The 19,417-nt window shown below is 41.0% G+C and overlaps 1 protein-coding gene across 1 annotated transcript in view; it reads right to left on the bottom strand.

Moving 5' to 3' along the window:
• Positions 1–4,397: 4,397 nt before the first annotated feature.
• The window catches only part of lrp1bb (low density lipoprotein receptor-related protein 1Bb), a gene marked incomplete at its 5' end in the record, with an annotated part of 1,188,884 nt that continues 1,173,864 nt past the window's right edge, over positions 4,398–19,417 (bottom strand). Inside the window, 9 exon segments of the mRNA XM_084314368.1 lie at positions 4,398–4,579; positions 6,934–7,008; positions 10,571–10,721; positions 11,545–11,635; positions 13,539–13,615; positions 15,630–15,743; positions 18,464–18,513; positions 18,515–18,569; positions 19,135–19,309. Of these exon segments, the coding sequence (XP_084170494.1) occupies positions 4,439–4,579; positions 6,934–7,008; positions 10,571–10,721; positions 11,545–11,635; positions 13,539–13,615; positions 15,630–15,743; positions 18,464–18,513; positions 18,515–18,569; positions 19,135–19,309 (929 nt within the window). The 3' untranslated portion in view covers positions 4,398–4,438.

The following is a 19,417-nucleotide window of genomic DNA, read 5'->3' as shown; positions in this document are numbered from 1 at the left end:
AGATCTGCTCGCCTGAAACCTATTGTTTCCCGTATTATAGGCCAGGCCCAATGCACACCAGTAATGGCGATTGCAATGGAACTACTGGGATTATTCATTTTGGAGTACCTTCTGACTAAGGTAAGGTATATTTTACCGAACCTAAAAAGTTTTTGTATTGATCACAGCGTCGTATTTTACCGAACCTAAAACATGATGTTGGTAACGATTGCAGCTTCGTAAAACGATCCCCCTAGATGATTTTGTGAAGAAACATCTAATATGGTATATACCTTTGATTTGGAAATAATATAGGTTGCAGGCGATCAACCCGAGCAATTTGCGCATATGCATATAACACGCCATATCTCACTATCTAGAAAACGAGACTGGATTAGTTTGAAACGGGGCGATGTTTAGAATGGAATAGCGCACAAACGAAAGTATGTAGAAATTAACTGGTTTGTCCATGTTGGACTATAAATAGTGCCTGTCAAATGAGCCATACTATTGTCTCCATAGCTATAATATAGAATATACGATGGGTCCGCAAACATTGTGAAAATGGTCAATAACGCTGGCGCCAGGGAGTAAAGATGGGAAAACAGCATGGCAGTCAATGAGTTAACATACTAAATATAGTTGTTAGTCATTAACTCGATCAGCGCCAGAGGGATATGTCTAATGTGTGGTTAAAAGGCCAGCGTTCTAAAGTATAGGAATACATGGCGGTGTTTGCAGGGCTATAACTATATTATATATTATAGCTATGGATACAAAACTATGGCCCATTTGACATTGAATATCTATCGTTCAATATGTGAAAAAGAAAAAAATATTTCATCCATACATTCCCGTTTTATACCGTGGTGAATATAAGTATGGTTTTAGAGCGGTCTAGGGTAATTCATGGGAGGCTGGTAATAGCCCCCAACGTGTATTATACTAAATGCATTGGCGTTCCGTCCCTACACATGCTACAATAAAAAAATCAAATGCATATGATAGGTATTATGTTCCATCATGAATGCATGAAAGGGTGGGGGGGGGGTCGTGGTCCGTCACCAACGGAATACATTAAGGACTAGCGTTACACACATATGCTCGGATCGCAATGAAGGCATGCTTTGATCAACGCAAGATTGATATCATATAGCCCTTACTTTGACTAGGATGTGCCCCAAAAAGAATATTCCAATTATCTGATCGCGAGTCCCAGTATTGGTGTCGATCATGTCGCCAACATAATCCACCACACATCATCCATCTAGAGCATTTGACGCTCCTCAAGCCGATCGGGACAACCGCTCCCCTTGCCTGACATGGAAGTCAGACAGGACACTTTAGATCGACGCACAGCCCAAGACACAATGTTTCAAAGGGTGCTGGATAACGCCACCTGGTAGGATGCGGCCGGTATTGCACGTTTGCGATCTCAGACTCATCCCCTATGATAACACCAGGCTCCCTGGATGGATAATGAATGGAAATATCGAATAAAAGAAATAACGATGAAAACCCGACTTTTCTCGGGTTTGGCGCTCAAGCGTCGGCGAGTTAACCCTACTTTATTCGGGTGTGGCGTCCATTGAGTTAAGGGTGAACACATACAAATGGACAGAAGATTAAACCTGCGCTGACTGATTTGAAAAATGTTAACCGATTTGTGCTCAGCTCAGCTAGTGCTGTAAAGTATAATAAAACAATTGTGAACATTAATCATCTTTAAAACTCACGTTTCACCTAAAAATGCAGTAAATGTTCATAAAAAAAAAGATTTTCTCTATGTTTGTTTTGTAGCAAGTAAGTTCTTGTTGCCGCCACCTTTAGCGTTACATATTTCACCATTAAAAACCCCCACAGTGCTCCTAATTATATAGACTATCTGGTGATAACATCTCACTCAAGGATAAGCAGGCTACCGGCTGCCTGAGGCTGCGGTTACATTAGGGCCATTTTCGTTTAGTTTCATTTCGCTTTTCAAAACGCTGCGTATTGGCAGGCAAGTAAGAGTTAAGTTAGACGTTGTTTTGTCTCGTCTACTATATACATGTAGTACAATGCCAAAGCAATAGGTGGCGATGTAGTTCAAACATGAAGGCCATTTTCAACCAATCAGAAAAGTTGAACGAGACACTCCACATCCTGCTCAAAATCTCAAAAGCCACCATCTTTATACCTCGCATGAGCCATTTAGCCACATAGCATTTATTTTTCAGCAAGAAATAAAGTGCAATAAACAAAAACGGATACATTCACTGTGTGTTCTGCCTCATTTGTTGATGATTTGTTGATGAAACAAAACTAACATCAACACAAGCACCAAGAGCAGAGTTTAGTCTCACAAAAATATCGCCGATTTTGTTATCACTTTTTGTTATCACCTTACGTGATTGGGATATGCCAGTATAACAGTATAGCATTGTGGCTAGCAGCGAAGTAACGTTAATGCTAGCAGAATGAATGGATGTAAATGTTATTTAACAGATTGCAGAATGGGTACAATACAATACGGCTCAATACAAACAATTGTTAAGGGAATGCAGACTGTTGTAGCTTGTTATATTAATCAACGTCCCCAGAGCGATAGTTCAACTTGACTAACAGGGTCTGAAAGTAACGCTAGGTAGCTAACGTTAGCTCACGAGCGACGCTAGCCAGCCAGCACCTGCGAAAACGAATGCCAAACTGATGATATCAGACGTTGATATCAGGAGCTATCAGTAGCTAGATAACATTAGACAACACCTCATGTATTAACAAAAGTGAATAGATGACTGGGCCATTTTGTTTAATGCTTGTTATGTTGAAAGAGGAGCTCTGAGCTGCTCATGCAGTCGACTCTTGCGTGGTAAGGGTTTGTTGACATGACATGGGTCTGGGAGGGGGAGAATTTGGCGTCGGTCTCTACTGCGCATGGGCATTGGGCAGAACGGCTCCGTATCCGGCTCGCGCAAATTACATGGCACCATTGTCGGTGAGTTTCCAAAACGAAAACAACTTTTCAGCGTTCCCGCTAGGGAAACGCGTTTTCCTGCCAAAACTGCGTTTCTTTTTAACTTGGACATGCAAACGTAATCATTCAGCAACAAAACTTTGCTGTTTTAGCCCAGGGTAACCATGGCCTAAATTGAACTGGAAATGGACACTTGAGATGGAAATAAGCCCCCTTTATTCGATATCGATTTACATTTTATATAAAAATTACTTACATTTAATACATTTCTTCAAAATACAAGCAGCCAAACAACATACAAATCAAATACAAAATTATAAAAATTTCTTATATCTATCGTGTTCCTTTTTCTGAAAGTAACAGATGTGTTTTGTAATAACTCTCTAAGTAACCAGTTTTTTTTTTGTAGTTGTGGTAAATCTTTTTCCTCGTCTACATCCTTGTGCCGTCTGTTGACATACGAGACCTACAAAAATATGGTATACGGTATCTGCCATTTCAGTATACAGTACAGGGTCTGGGATTCCCCACCGCAGAACATTCAAGTTGAGTTTCAATCTCTTTTTTGCCCAAAAAGCACAAGTTATAAGGGATAATACTGTCTCTATAAACCTCGACATCTTCCACTTGTAAAGCAAAGCAAAAAAATGCAGGTGCCAAATGAATACACAGAAATGTTAAATAAAAAAAATAAAAATAAAAAAAGGACAAAAAAGAACCACAGGGCAAGATAATGAAGACGTGGAATTAGACACTTCTTGGAATATCTTGTCGTCGATGTGTTTGGAGTCCTAACGTGGATCCGCCGTGTCCCGCGACGCAGGAAAAGGACATAAGACATCGAACCTTCAACGCTCAGATATGACATGAACAGGGTATGTACATCATATAACAATGTGCAAATCAACAAATTGCCTCTGTCGGAAAAACAACCATGTAGCTATAGATACATGTACTCTGTTTGGAAAATAATTGAGCCATCCTGCCTTTTGCACAGACTTCGTCAGTGAACCATCTGTTCCAGGTCAACTAGAGACATGTAAATGTACAGGTATACATTTCAAAATGGTGCACAAGTGTGGAATCTGGTGTTAATACTGTAAGGTGGGTTTTTTTTCGGGTTTTTATTAATTCTTTTATAAATCAGCAGCATATAGTATGGTGTGTGTATATATTGCGCTGTATAACAAACATTGGACAAACATTGGAAAACAAACAGGAGAACCGAAAATGAAACAAGTTTTAGCACAAAAAAAACAAGGACGTTATAGTATGGCGATGCTAAACCGATAGAACCTACTGTAGATAACCGAGAGAGAGAGAGAGAGAGAGAGAGAGAGAGAGAGAGAGAGAGAGAGAGAGAGAGAGAGAGAGAGAGAGAGAGGAGAGAGAGAGAGAGCCTGGTAGGAAATAGAAAAAAATCCTTATTCTTCCCCTTTTTCATTTTTATACATTTTTTACATTGTGGTAAAAAAAAGTACTAGTATAAAGTGTAAAGTCAGGCTATGCGGCGGTTTCACGAATTGTCCCCTCGAGTTTCTTTGGGAGTAGCTCTCTCCTCTCGTCAATGTTGATGACTGGCTTGCGACAGTTCTGTCCATCGACGTACATCTTTGCATACACCGGATTGGAGTAGTTCATGGGCTGCGGGGGGAAAGAGGAGGGACGAGGAAACAGAAGGGAAAACAAACTAAATTAAAAACGGCCCAGGGCACTTCAGAGCAGTTCTCTTACCAAGTAAAGGTCACCGCAATCATCCATGTATTGGCTTGTTCAGGCGCTCAGGTAAACATACAGGTAAAAACAGACCAGAGAGTAGCTAAAGCAGTGCGAAGGCAAGAGAAGGAAAGGAGACAACTCATGCAGTATTAGTGGCGGTTATTAATTAGCCCTGCACTCACTACTGTGTCCTCTCTACGTCCTATCAGACAATCGGTCCACATGACCCAGACGGGACGAGGAATTAACCTGGTATTAAAAGGGAAACCTTGACATTTGGAACTTTAGTTTGGGGCTTCTTAACTCCTTTCCATCACCTGGTACTTGTCACATAAGGAGGGGGGGGGGGGGGGGTGAACAAGGTTCTGTACAGGATCGTTAGGTAGTTTGAAGAAACAACTTGGTAGCGTTGCATTTATCATTGAAACCAATTGGTACTGCTAGCCACAGCTAACTATCTAGCCCAGGGGTCAGCAACCTTTTTGACATGGAGTGCCTGTTTGAAATATAGTTGTAACTAGTGTGCCTCAACAATATTCCATGCATCGTAATTTTTTTCTTCTCATAATCAGGTATTTTTAATAATGATTTTTACATTATTACATCATTATTGTTATTGTTATTATTAACAATATTATTATGATGGTTGTATCAACCCTAAATCTGAGTTGAGGGGGGGGGGGTGCAATGCAGACAAACAGCTGCATACAGTGCGACCATTTCACTTACATTTGCCCATTCATTTTTGGACACATCACACACCATCGGTTTGTGTTCTGTACGTGTGCTGTCATAGCCCCACCTACAGGCCTAATGGAGAACACCAGGAGAACACCAGGATGTGAATGGAGGGTGAATGTGAGGTATATCGTGTAAATAAGTTTTGATTGATCGCAAGACTACACTGTAAAAAAATAAATAATAATAAGTTACCAGAACTTTAAAATATTGAGTTCAGTTACTGCGCATTAAGGTTTTCAGTTTTCAATCCATAATAAGTTAACAGAAAAATAAGTACACAACCACATTATTTCAACCTAATAAAACTATGTTTATTGTCATTGTTTTAAGAACACAAGTTGACTTGGTAATACTCACATTTTGAGTACAAAAATGGCTTTTAACATGTGCAATGTTCAATGAAATAGAAAAATAAATAATACAATTTGTTGATTAATCCCACTGGTCACAATGTTGTTTTTGTTATAAGGCTCTGCAAATGTTACTGAATGATGTAGCAATGTATTTCCAGCTAAATTGAAATAATAAACAAATAAAGGGTCTCAATTAAATATGTGGTAGTAAAAAGAACCTGTGGGAGGATTTCAACAAGATAAATGCGACAACAGTGCAAAATATTTCACTATAATCTTTCAAAGCAAATTTTTTTTATTTTTTTTATTTAATTTTTTTACTGCTGCCCCCTGTGCCGAGTAATAATCTGAACCATTTAATGAATACAGAGTATCAATCTGAACCATTGAATGGATACAGAGTATCAATCTGAACCATTGAATGAATACAGAGTATCAATCTGATACGTTGAATGAATACTGAGTATCAATCTGAACCATTGAATGAATACTGAGTATCAATCTGAACCACTGAATGAATACTGAGTATCAATCTGAACCACTGAATGGATACTGAGTATCAATCTGAACCATTGCATGAATACAGAGTATCAATCTGATACGTTGAATGAATACTGAGTATCAATCTGAACCACTGAATGAATACTGAGTATCAATCTGAACCACTGAATGAATACTGAGTATCAATCTGAACCATTGAATGGATACAGAGTATCAATCTGAACCATTGAATGAATACAGAGTATCAATCTGAACCATTGAATGAATACAGAGTATCAATCTGATACATTAAATGAATACTGAGTATCAATCTGATCCATTATGTTTACTCAACAGCATGGACTTACAGTATCTGCCAAAAGATCTGACAATGGCAGAAAAGAAGTGGCTTTTATTTCTGACGTGTTATAAATGGTTCTCGATATCGATTTCAGTATTGGGAGAACCTCCGATATAAATTCCCCGTTTTAACCTGGCATTGGCCTGATATCTGACCAGTATCGGTATCGGTGCATCCCTAATCAACAAGCCGGGTTCGGTCGGACCTACAGTACAGTAAAGGACAAATGTGTGTGAACTTTTTCCCACCACACAATTATGTGACACGTATTCGATGTGTAAAATTCTAAATTACATGGTATTCCTGGCGTCACGGACGTGTAGGGTAGAGTCGGGATAATTCACCTGTCCAGGGATGACCTCCTTGGGCACAGCATGTACGCCCACGTTGCGCGGGTCAGTGGACTTTACACACCAGCCCTGCAATAAACAAGCACTGCCGCTGGTCACCGGGAAGCCTAACTAAGTCCCTCGAGGTGATGATGATGAAGAAGCAACTTGAAGGTGATGATGTGCACACTTATAGGATCTGGCAATAATGTCAGTAATACAGTTTATTATCGTCTTTCAATCGGCATCATGTTTCGATCGGAATTATTTTCGATTTGGTTCGATGTCACACATTTACATGACCATGCGTTTCAATGCAATGCGGGCAACATCGACTGGATTGAACATGTGATTTTAACACACGTAAAATAAACTATATATAGTGATATAAAGAAAAACTTAAGATTACCATAATGCTTATCGTTATATGAATCTATACAAAAAACAGTATCAGATATCAATTATCAATCTAATCATTAGTTACCGATCTTAAATAGGGGGAGACAACTATACCAGAGGACATGCAACCCTGTGTGGAATAAAAACATCAGTTCCCACGATGACAGGCCAGTGGAGTGTACCCGAGGCTAGTTGAGATTCAAGGTGGCGTGCCTCTGATTAAAACATATCCATGTTGGGCTGACAATAGCAGATGTCAAAGTTGGCAGGGCAAGGAGCAATAGCATTAAGCTTCAAGCTTGAGCAGGCGGCTAGATAACAAGATCAGCAAAGGTGTTATAAGTCATTTGATATGCTGAGTATTAGTGCAGTGTGGAGACCTATTATGTACAGAATAAATCACCAGCGCTAGACGAAATGTTCCATTGGTGTGGAGCCCCTGCGTATAGGAAAATAACTACGCATCTCTGAAGGGTGTTCACACAGAATCAACTAAACTGCAATTGAACCTTATTCATCCAAACTCCACACATCATAACTGTCCATTCATTGGATTGGATATCATGGACAAATTATGCAGTAAAGTAAATGGTAAATGGACGGCATTTTTATTATTATTTTGTATTATCTTTTCCCCCCCTCCTTTTTCCGTTTTTCTCCGATCCCAATGTTAGTCGTTATGCCAATTCCCAATCCCCTTCCTGGTCGTTGCGCACTTACCCCCCCCTACCGTTGGTCCGGGAGGGCGGAGACTATCACATGCTTCCTCCGACACATGTGTAGCCAGCCCACCGCTTCTTTTCACCTGGCAGCGAGGACTCTCACTGGGAGAGTGTAACGTGTGGAAGGGTCACACTACCTCCCCCAGATCCTTCCCTCGCTGTGCAGACGCCCCGACCAAACTGTAGGAGTCGCTGTTTACAACGACCAGGACCCACCCCACCGGCTTTCCCACCCGCTGACACTGCCAATTGTGTCAGTATGGACGGCCCTAGTACACACACACATAGAGGAGACACACATGGACATGTACACAAAGCTATAAGAACAGACACACATAAACAAACATACATTACTACACAAGACTACAGTACATGCATGCATGCACACATACACACACACACACACACACACCTATAAACATTATGCACATACAGATATATTGCCATGAATCAGGGAACACACACACACATACATGTAAATTGAATGTAATGTGATGTAATTATTGTATAATCATGTAAATAATGTCTCTATTAATTATTTGCTAATTTTAGCCTAAGAGTACGTTTGGTAATGATGATATGTAATGACCACTTTTAAGTAGAAAAAAGCCTAACCAGGGACAATGCATCTGTATCTTGTTATTCTAACCTGCTACAATGTTTTCTTTTGCATTGTCCCTGAGAATAAATTTATTTCTTCAAATTCGCCCATCAATCATCATCATCATCATCATCATCATCATCATCATCATCATCATCATCATCATCATCATCATCATCATCATCATTTATTTATTTATTCGTACATGGAATTACCACAGTCCAACAGTACATATTAATATAATCCACCAAATTCCATGGCCGAAAGGAACAGGAAGAAGAAAAATGCTTATACCTGCCCCTACACACATACAGCACACCGATAGACTTATTGCGTAAAACCAAACAGAATCTACCCATTTTGCAAAAATGGAAACATCAACACAACTAAATTAAATCAACATAAATAAACCCATTTTGTGTATCTATCAGTCAAACTACATATTTAGGTTCATTAATTTATACACACACACACACACACACACACACATGTATCTATACATTTATATAATGTATTATTATACTTCTATATACTATATATTTTTATAATTTTAATTTGATTATAATATAACTAAATCATACTATTTATACTACACCATATTGGTATACAGTATTATACAATATTCTAATATATTATTATTCTATGTTACGCTGCTATATACTATATTACTATACTCATACTAGCCTATACTGCAATGCTATGCTATGTATGTTATCCTGTTATGCTAAACTGCAATATTATACTAAACTGTGCTATACTGTCTATTTATCTTTTCTTTGTACAACCTTTTGAAGTGAAATATATTAGTAGAACTCTTTATCATTCTGCAAAGAGTTCCATAGTTTGATACCTATAACTGAGGTGCACCTATGTTTTAAGGTGGTTCGTGCAAATTGGTGCTTAAAATTGAATTTCCTTCTGCTGTCATCTGGACAGGGAACGAACAACCTCTGTATATTTGCTGGTAATATATATATTACCAGCAAATATTTGCTCTAAACAAAACTAATAAAGTCTGTATTTCAGCTAACTCTTTTCCCCAACTCAATTCGGATCAATCAGGAGTGAATAATTTCACGAAGGTTTGAGGTGTGGATTTGAATGGCTTGTAGCAGAGCATACAGTAATGTTTCACAAGGGTGAATCACCTATGCCTAGTGACTTTCAAACTAATTAAAAGTCTCATTGAGTGTGCAAGTATTATGCGACTATAGTTGCAAGCACAAACAAATTGTGAGGAGGCTTTGAATACACCTTTTATATGATACACCTTTTACATTAACACCTTTTACATGATGCATTTGGCTAATGCGACAGCAGCTTCCTCCAGTAGGGCGGAGGGAAGAGTCCTCCTTTACCACATTTTACTAGTTTATTTAGTTTTATAACAACACAGTTGTAGTCTGTTACGATTTAATTACCCTCTAAATGTGTTTAGTTAAGCTTACTGCTTGTATACATAGTATATTAATATTCAAATTATATGCATTTTAATTCATAGACATTGTTCTTAAGGGGGGTGGTGTTTACACTATAATTCAATATGAATATTTATAGTCTATTTTTAGTATTTTATAATTGTGTGCTTTTAGGTGTTACAGGGTTTTCTATTAATCATGTACAATGTTTACAAGAGCTATCCTTGTTGATATGCTACTAAAAGCAATAGGCACATATTCTACTGTATATGCCATTTTTAAATATGTGCATATACATACTGTATGTGTTTATTTTCAATATCTTTCGTCCCAACAATCCATGCAATTTTTGTCGCAAACTACGTTATTTTCTTCAAGTTCTACTGCAGTTGTGGCTACATCGACTAGTTTAAAAGGGACAACCATGACATTTTGAGAAAAAATAACATGTAACCTTTAAGTTAACATAACAGCAGACGGACGCCCGGCATGCATACAGCGGACGGACTAACCTTGTGAGGGTCCAGCGTGAAGTTGGGTCGCAGCAGGCTGCCCGCGTCTGCGTGGTTGTCGTGGTCCACTTCGTACATGTTGTACGACGGGTTCCCGATCTCCACGTTTATCCCTCCGTTTGTCATGGGCTGCCTCTGGACACGTTTCCCCCTGGGGCAGAGGAAGCGAAGTGGGACATCATCCAGCCGCCATTACCCCCAACGTATGACACGCCACATGCTGCATTGTAGGGCTGACCCCTATTAGTCGAATAGTCGACTAATCGGTCGAAAGGAGCGGTAGTCGACTGCCAACCTCTTAGTCGAATACATATTTTTTATATTTTTTTTTTAATAATTCTATTTTTATTTGTATCATTCTTTCCAAAAGAAAAGAGGCCTAGAAGCGTGGCTAACGCTAATGGCACACATACCAGAGGCTAACTGCCTAAGAAAACAGGCACAGAGGCACTGAAAGATGATTTCACCCTTCTAATGAACACACTAGACTAGACAAATATCAAGATGTATCCATCAGTGGACCAATTGCATGATTTTGCAGAGGACAAGAAGCCTTCAGTCGACTCCTTCAGACATTAAGCACCCCCACAGCCCAAATGGAATGATACAAAAATATATATATTATACTCGACTATCGGCAAATTTCTGCCAATCATAATCGACTATCCAAATCCTTAGTCGGGGACAGCCCTACTGCATTGTAAACCGCGCTCGCTTCCAAAGAGCCAACGCCGTGTGGCGTCGACGTTGGACCGCGTGGGGCTGGGTTTACTTTGCATCGTGTGATTGAGCCGGCCCATGAAATTGAATCCAAACCAGGAGGCCTACCGCCGCCGATGAAAGACACTTTGCCGCTTTGATGACAAACATATCTATCGATCTTCAAATACAGTGTATAGGAATCCTTAGTGTCTGCCTTCCTCAGCGGCCCGTGTGCACAGTTTATTTGAACGTGTATTCATTTCCTCTCTTACCTCTGCCTCCGTCGGCAGATGAAAACGCCCGCCACCACCGTCACGATCAGGATAACCAGCAGGACCAGAGGCACGATGATTGCTATGCTCCCTGTGGCACAGAGACACGGGAGAGGTGAGGTGGAGGGATGAGCAGAGATGGCACAGATACTGTTCTATGTAACCGCAGCTGATGGACAGATCTTGCAAGATAAGGACCGACATTATTTTATTTATTTTTTTTATCTTTCACCAGCGGTAACTGTGTGCAGACTTGTTTGTTTTGTCTCTGTAAAACACTCACACTGCTCCTCATCCCCACCGTGGACCTGGCACATCCATAGTGTACTACTGTTGGGTCAATGACCAATAATACTGTCTCATTAAATCAAATAAATAACTTGTCTTGTATTTGTTTTTGTCAGCATATACCCTTTCCTTTCTAAAGATACTGGATCAAGTCAAGTCAAGAGTTTTATTTTTCACGGCATACGAGTATACAATGAAATGCGGGTGGACAGTAGCCTATTTATTATACAATAACTTATTATTCATTAACAGTAATGATTGTATATTAACTTGATTGATTGCTTGATCGTCAAGTGATTTTGTTTGTAGACGATTTTGTTGGAAGACATTTGAAGGTGTACTTGGTTATGTGTCTTAGGACTAATCACTATCGAATGTCGAATTTTGCTAAGGGTTTATTAGGACCTGATAAGCATCTTGGTTCTTCCTATTCCTTTTCAGACAAGATATATATATATATATATATTTTCCGTATTTAACTCCTTTCCCCTTTCACAGCATTCTATCGTTATTTTATCTTTTCATTGTTCTTTTTTTATTATTTAATATTGTTCAAAATAAACCATTCATTCATTCATTCATTCATTCATTGATCAGGTCCACAGAAGCAGCTGTTGGGAGTCCACTGCCTTACTCAAGATTACTGTAAGTTGTTCCATTTACTTAAATGGTACATTGACTGCATTTCTATGATTCTTCAGAACACTCAAAATAGACTCATGCCCCACATTCACTCACACAGACACGCACCCAGGATGAAGGCAAGCGGCCAACAAGCTCATCTGAAGCAGTTAGGGGTCAAGTGTATTGCTCACAGACACTTCGAAACAAAGTCAGGCGGAGCCAGGATCGAACCGTTAACGCTCAGATTACCAGACGACCGCTCTACCGCCTGAGCTACGGCTGCCCGATCTCACCTAACCCCGATTCCTTTCAGTACAGACACTCCAGTTTCAAGCTTGCCTCTCCAATCCAATTAATTGCCCACAATACAGTATTTTGAATATGTGTGAGGCAATATTTCAACTCGGTAATTGTGATTCATTTTGACAGTTTATTGAGACGATTTCAGAAACATACAGTATTACCGATCATCACTTACCCCCACCCTCTGAAGACATTCCAATGGTTTTCACACAGTGTTTTGGTTTCTGATTGCTTAGCAGTGCAAATCAACGGAGACTATACCATAGTAATTTCTCTCATTATCGCACATACATTATTTACAGATGGGGTAAAGTATTCCTGGCACCATTCTGTCTGCGGCAATAGAGTTGCATATATCTAGGATATAATTTATTGTGGAAGTGCCGTTCTGTTATCTGAGCCATTCTGGTGTGTGTGTCTGTCAATCTCATTGTACTGTAAATATCGATCCATTAAATACATTATCCGAGCAAATCTCTTAGTTCCATCATTATTGTGCTGTCAGAACTGTCTCATATTTGTAGGTTAACTCTCATCTTGTTATCTGCCAGGAAATGCTCAGTTGTAAAGTTGATCAATCTAATGTTATCTATGCACAAAATAGTTGGCAGAAGTAAATAGAATGGTTTGCATGTGAGATTGAGAGAGAAGTGACAATTTTACCATGAAGAGAGGGGGAAAAATACACCTGCATGAAAACCATAATTGAATGTCTCAAGTAGGGGGTTATTAGTGACAAGTGATGTGATTAGGCTTTCCATTAAAGTTCCTGGACTTACCTCCGCTGGTGTTGTCAGATCTGCTACTCTTAGGGGCGGGTCTTTCACACTGTGTCCCCGCCCAATTGACTGAACACCTGGAGGGGGTCCAAAAGGAAGAACGAAAAATTAACCAACCAGCCATTGGCACTTGGCAAACCCCTCTAGCATAGACCACGTAGAAAACACCGCGAAACACAGAGCTATGGCGTGACCACGGCTTACTGTACACAGTGAGCCTCAATACACTATACATTGTTAACAAGCTGTGAACATTAACACATTGGTTGCCAACAACGAGATTTCTCGTTATTTAATCGCTATTTCTTTTATTAGCGATATCCATTAATTTTTCATCCGTCCAGCCTGACATTATCATTGGGAATGGCTCTGAGCTCGAAAAGGGCAAATACCGCCCCCTATCATCTCCCGGATGGTAATGCACATCATTGGATTGGATTGAGTGAAAAAGTGCATCAGAGAAAAACTCCGGTCCAGGGTTTTCCCATCTCTGGCAAGCAGTGTCATGTTACCAGATTGACTGAGGACCCTCAGAGCAGCGTGGATTATGCGTTTCGGACTATAGCGTTGGATCAATAAACGTGATCAATATTTGGAATGGCGATCAGGAATTGGATTAATCTTTTTGCAGAACATCTGATCTGAGGTAAGGAATCTATATTACCAGTTTTGGGTTAATCAGAGTTGTTTTTCACAGGATTCACAACGTGTGTGTGTGTGTGGCGTTAGGCGCTGAGCGTGCATAAGAACATAAATACTCTCGATAATCTAGCGTTTATTTAAAAACGATTCATAAATCAGCCGGAAAATGACAACGTGTTTTGTGTATTCCAGTAAATGGCTATTTTCACGGATTTCTCTGGAATGACTAGAAATCTCCAAAACTATACTCGTATTCAAAACGGTATAAAACGGAAATGTACTGATGAAAAAACTATCCGTTTCATACATGTTGACTGCATGTAAGTCATTGATAAGCGACGGGTGTATTAGACACATAATTTAAGATATAGTTTAATCGCTCGCAAATGTGCTCGTCCTCCCATTGAATAACGTGCTGGCATCCAAGCGATAAATCGTCATATCCGGCTGGCAACCAATGTGTTAACATGTTGAATAATAAGCACAAAAAAAAGAACGACAGGAAAAAATCTCCTTTGCGTTCGGGTGGGGTTCCAATGGAGGGTCTATGTATGGCCCTGGTTAGAAGGAGGGTGATATCCAGTCTCACACGATTGACGCAGATGGCTCCATAAAGCATGAGTGATCCGACGGAGGCGAGGGGTACGACTGGGTGACAATAGAGTGGAATTACTGCAAGTTACATGCATTCGGAGAATCGGCGACATCAAGCCATCATAAATAAGGATGTAGCTCCATACTTGGGGCGGATTAATCACCCATCCCCCTCCCCCCAATTGAAGGAAATGTCACAGCTCCTGCCATGAATGCTAATAGATAACACAGGGCGAGCACATAGAGTTAATCTGCTTTGCTGCAGGGTACATGGTTAAAACCAATCATTCTTTAACACATAGCCTATACATGTTTATTTATTTTTTCTTAATCTCTATTGACATATAAAGGTTTGGGGGGGGGCAGCAATATTAATTGAGGAGATCTTGAACATGGAACCTATGTTTAAGCATAACATTACATACTCACATTGTCGTCAGTCGACTAGGACTATGATTAAACGAGGGACCGTGCCATGCGCAGGTGACGGGATGTGCAACAACTCATGTGGTTATACACGTCACTTCACAGTGTCAAACAACAACAACAACAAAGGTGTTACTCTCCGGTGCCTGCCCCTGCCTCTGGCGTGCCAGCAGCAGGGGGGGGGATGCGTGATGCGTATGGGTGGTGGTGAGAGGCAGATAGGAGGTACGGAGTGGAGAGAGAGAGAGAGATAGAGAGAGAGGCAGCGTCGTGAAACAAGAGACGACCATAACACTGGGCTGAAATGGAGGCCGGATGGAAGTCTGCAGGAGAGGGTGAAGTGTGGGGGGTCGGGTGGTGGCGGCGGGGTGGGTGGGTGGGTGGGTGGGAGCAGGGCGTCTCTGTGGAAGAGAGTCACGGGGAACCTACTTGCAGCGTGGTTTGTTAACGGCTGTTATAGTGCACATCCCCTCATTCTGACAGAAGTAATCACAGGGGTTGGCCAGCTCATCACAACGTTGGTTCTTGAACCCTGACGTGCAGCTGCAAAACAGTGGCGTTGGGATTTGATCAAGGGGGAACGCAGAGTTTATAAACACTACGTTGAAGCTGTATAGTTTCACATTTCCTTGTGGTGGTTCCTTGATGAATGCAGACCCACAGTATTTTGGTCTTTTTTTCTATGGGGGCATATTGCTGCAATGTAGCAATGTTCCAAAATAAATATGATCATCATCTATTCATCGAAGACACTGTACAGATTTGAACGTTTGAATGCAGCTAGATTTGTACATGTACATATGTATATTTACCATATTTAAAAGTCTGCTTATTTCACAGCTGGTTTCAAATGATTTGCGGTGAACGCATCTCAACCAGACCTGATCTTGATTGGCACTCCTCCCTAACAACGGCTTACATCCTTCAAATCCCTTAAGGTGGCTTTATTTTAATTGACATACTCTTCTAGAATTACCTCAGGTTTGCATAATTTGAATCGGGAGGGCTGGTACTGTCTGCCAATCAGGGTTCAGTTCTGTGACTGAATTTATTCTTCAAAATAATCCAACACAATACCCCATTAACTAAATCATATTTAGCTGAAGACAACACAGAGCACATTAATTCTTACCCCGAAATGTATGTATGTTAGAAAACAGATTTGTGAAAGGTTAAAGACATGACCCTTTTAACAATGCTATAACTGCACTAAAGACTAGAAAACAAATTCATGAAAAGTTAAAGACATGACTCTTTTAACAATGCTATAACTGCACTAAAGTCTAGAAAACAAATTCATGAAAAGTTTCTTCGGTCCCACGACTAGACTTTGAAAATTAAGCAAATGCCATGAAGCCACGATTGTAATAAATACAGCCGAAATTCTTTTTATCTGTCAAGAAGCGGCGGAAAATATGCCGTGGAGACGTGGCGTTTTTCAATTCTTAGATGTTTACATCTTTAATAAATAAGGCATGTAATAATAATGAGACAGCCCAATCTCAAAGATTTGTTTTCAACTCATTCCCAAGGGTATATGCGATGTTACAATAGTTATTTTCCCCCCTGGAGATCATCGAATGGGAGAAGAGAGGCATAAAATATTCATACAGTATCAAGACATACACGTGTTAGAAATAAGACACATATAGGTTGTATAAAATGTGGATCTCGTACGGCGTCGAGATGTACACACGTTTTGAAGTATGAAATCAAAGTCAGACGTACAGTCGTTGTTTGTTAAACTGCGTGACGTCTCACCCCGCTGTGTCAGTTGGGAGCGCGGCACGCTCGGCTCTGGAGCGACACCGACGTAGCAGCGCATGTCACACACAGCCTGGCACGCTGCTGTGACTTGAAGCGGTGTGTATAATATATCGGATACCAAATAAAAAACGCTTCGAGCTGTTGATGTTATACTGTAATAAGTAAAACGGCCATCTAACGTTACAGGCATCGCGGATCAGAACCTCGACGTTTATTGAGATCATTATATAGGGAGGGGGGGACGTTGATGAGTTTTGAAAATATCCTTGACCTTTTACCCCATCAGTTATCTTCAAAATTCATCACCACAATTGGAATATAGCTCTGCGGCGAAGGAAGAGTTTTCTTATTATCTTTATTCTTTTTTTTGCGTGTGTGTGTGTGTGTGTGTGTGTGTGGGGGTGGCACTTGATGAAATATCCATTCACTCCCGGAGAATAAGGTCAAACATTACGATTTCTTGACACAGACATATCCATCATCTCACATAATCTCAGCGCTTCACTGCCAATGAATAGACCACATTATCAAGATGTGTTAACCTCAAGGAATAAGAGATGGGGGGGGGGGGGGTCATTTGCATAGAAATTGATTCTATCCCACGGATTGTGCAAGTCGTGACCACAGATTTAATTTTAACTAACAGTGGACAATGGGCAATTCAAAAACTCAAGAGATCCAGCAACAGGCTGGGTTTTTTTAGGGATGATTTCCAATTTTCTCCACAGGGAGCTCTTTAACATTAGAACCACACTTTGATTATAGCGTGGGTTGAAATTTATCTGTGTGGACCATCGCAACCCCTAACGACTCTTTCTCTCCCCCGAGATGATTCCTTCATAACCCGCCGCCAAGTCTTTATATCCTCTACACACGTTGCCGTCGTGTTCGATGCCGAGAATAAGCTTGAGTAACACGCGCCGGGATCCTCCGCAGTCGGGATAAAAAAAACCAGAGCTAGACTTCTAACACGTACCACCGAGCGGAGAGAGGCCTGACATTAGTTCTTAACTGCGGAAATGTGCAATGTGCCACGGTGAGCTTTGAAGGGGGTTCTGAGTCTGTGGTTACCTCCGAATGTATGGATCTACCCCATGCCGGGCTGTTTTTTTACCTTGCCGCAAAAAGTGCCAGGCACAGAGTCCCACTTCTAAAGCCGCGTTTTATCTGCTTAAAAAACCTTCAGGCACAGTGAAGGGTGACTCTGTGATGGTATCCCGGCGCTAAGCCCCCCCGCTGTGGCATGGCCTGCACACGGCGCCGTCAAACACTCCCTTTCGACTTAACGATTCCATCACATCTTCCCTGCACTTTACCCTCCCGTCACCCCGAGCCGGCGGAAAACTTTATCCCACGGAGATGTCGCGGGTTTTAGCATTTAGGGGGGCCAGGCCGTCTGGAGCACGGAGGTGGGTGTTTGAGCGGTAACAGTGTGTGTACAGTACGAGGGGGAAATGCAGCGGAGCACATTGAACACGTTTTGCGCAGTGACTTACTGACAGAAAGGCAGGCTGGTATCGGGGTCCAGGTGACAGGTGCCTCCGTTTGTAGCAATATCCATCACACAGCTGACAGCTAGGCGCTATTCTGCCATTGGTGCAGCTGGAGGGGGGAGAAGAAAAAAGCGGACGCTAGCAGTATGCAGGAAATAGAGACTCTGGAGAATATAGGTACTGTACATGCAATTCTAGCGTGTCAGAATAGTGAATAAACCATCTGTAGTTCAGGCTTATGACGTTGTCTCATAATGAAGCAATCTGGACATCTGCCTCATCACAGAACTTTGTAAATGTATCTGGTTATTGAAATAGGGTATTAGGGGATATCGTATGTGTATGTATGTATCACCTCATGTATGCAGCATTGTTAGTAATAATACATATATTTATAACGCATTATACATGTATGTTTTAAGTAACCGTTGTAATCCAGTATAACCATATTTTGCCCACTCAAAAAAGCACAGGTCTCCAGTTACTCTCATATATATATATCAAATATATATATATTGATGCCGTCAGTGCTGTGTGGATGGATTGAAATTACTCCCCAAATCTGGGACAAATCAGATAGACTTCTTAAAACAAAGTGAGCTCTCTCCCCTCAGTCCTCCCTGCGTCACGGCAACGAGGACAAAGCGGAATAACAGCGGCGAACGGATACCCACTTGCAAACCACGTCGCCCGTCTCCTCGTTGATGAGGCATGGCGCCCCGTGGCAGCGCAGACACTTGTCCACCTCACACTTGTTCCCCTCGAACCTGGCGGGACAAACACACTCCACGGAGCCACTGCTGGACAGCGTGCAGGCCTTGGAGTTCACACAGTAATGGTGGCATATGTCTGTTCACCCAGAGAGGAGAGAGAAAGAGAGAGAGAGAGAGAGAGGAGAGAGAGAGAGAGAGAGAGAGAGAGAGAGAGAGAGAGAGAGAGAGAGAGAGAGAGAGAGAG

Source organism: Notolepis coatsorum, assembly GCF_963971535.1.
Source record: "Notolepis coatsorum genome assembly, chromosome: 5".
Classification (NCBI taxonomy): Eukaryota; Metazoa; Chordata; class Actinopteri; order Aulopiformes; family Paralepididae; genus Notolepis; species Notolepis coatsorum.
This window is presented reverse-complemented; position numbering and strand designations above follow the sequence as displayed.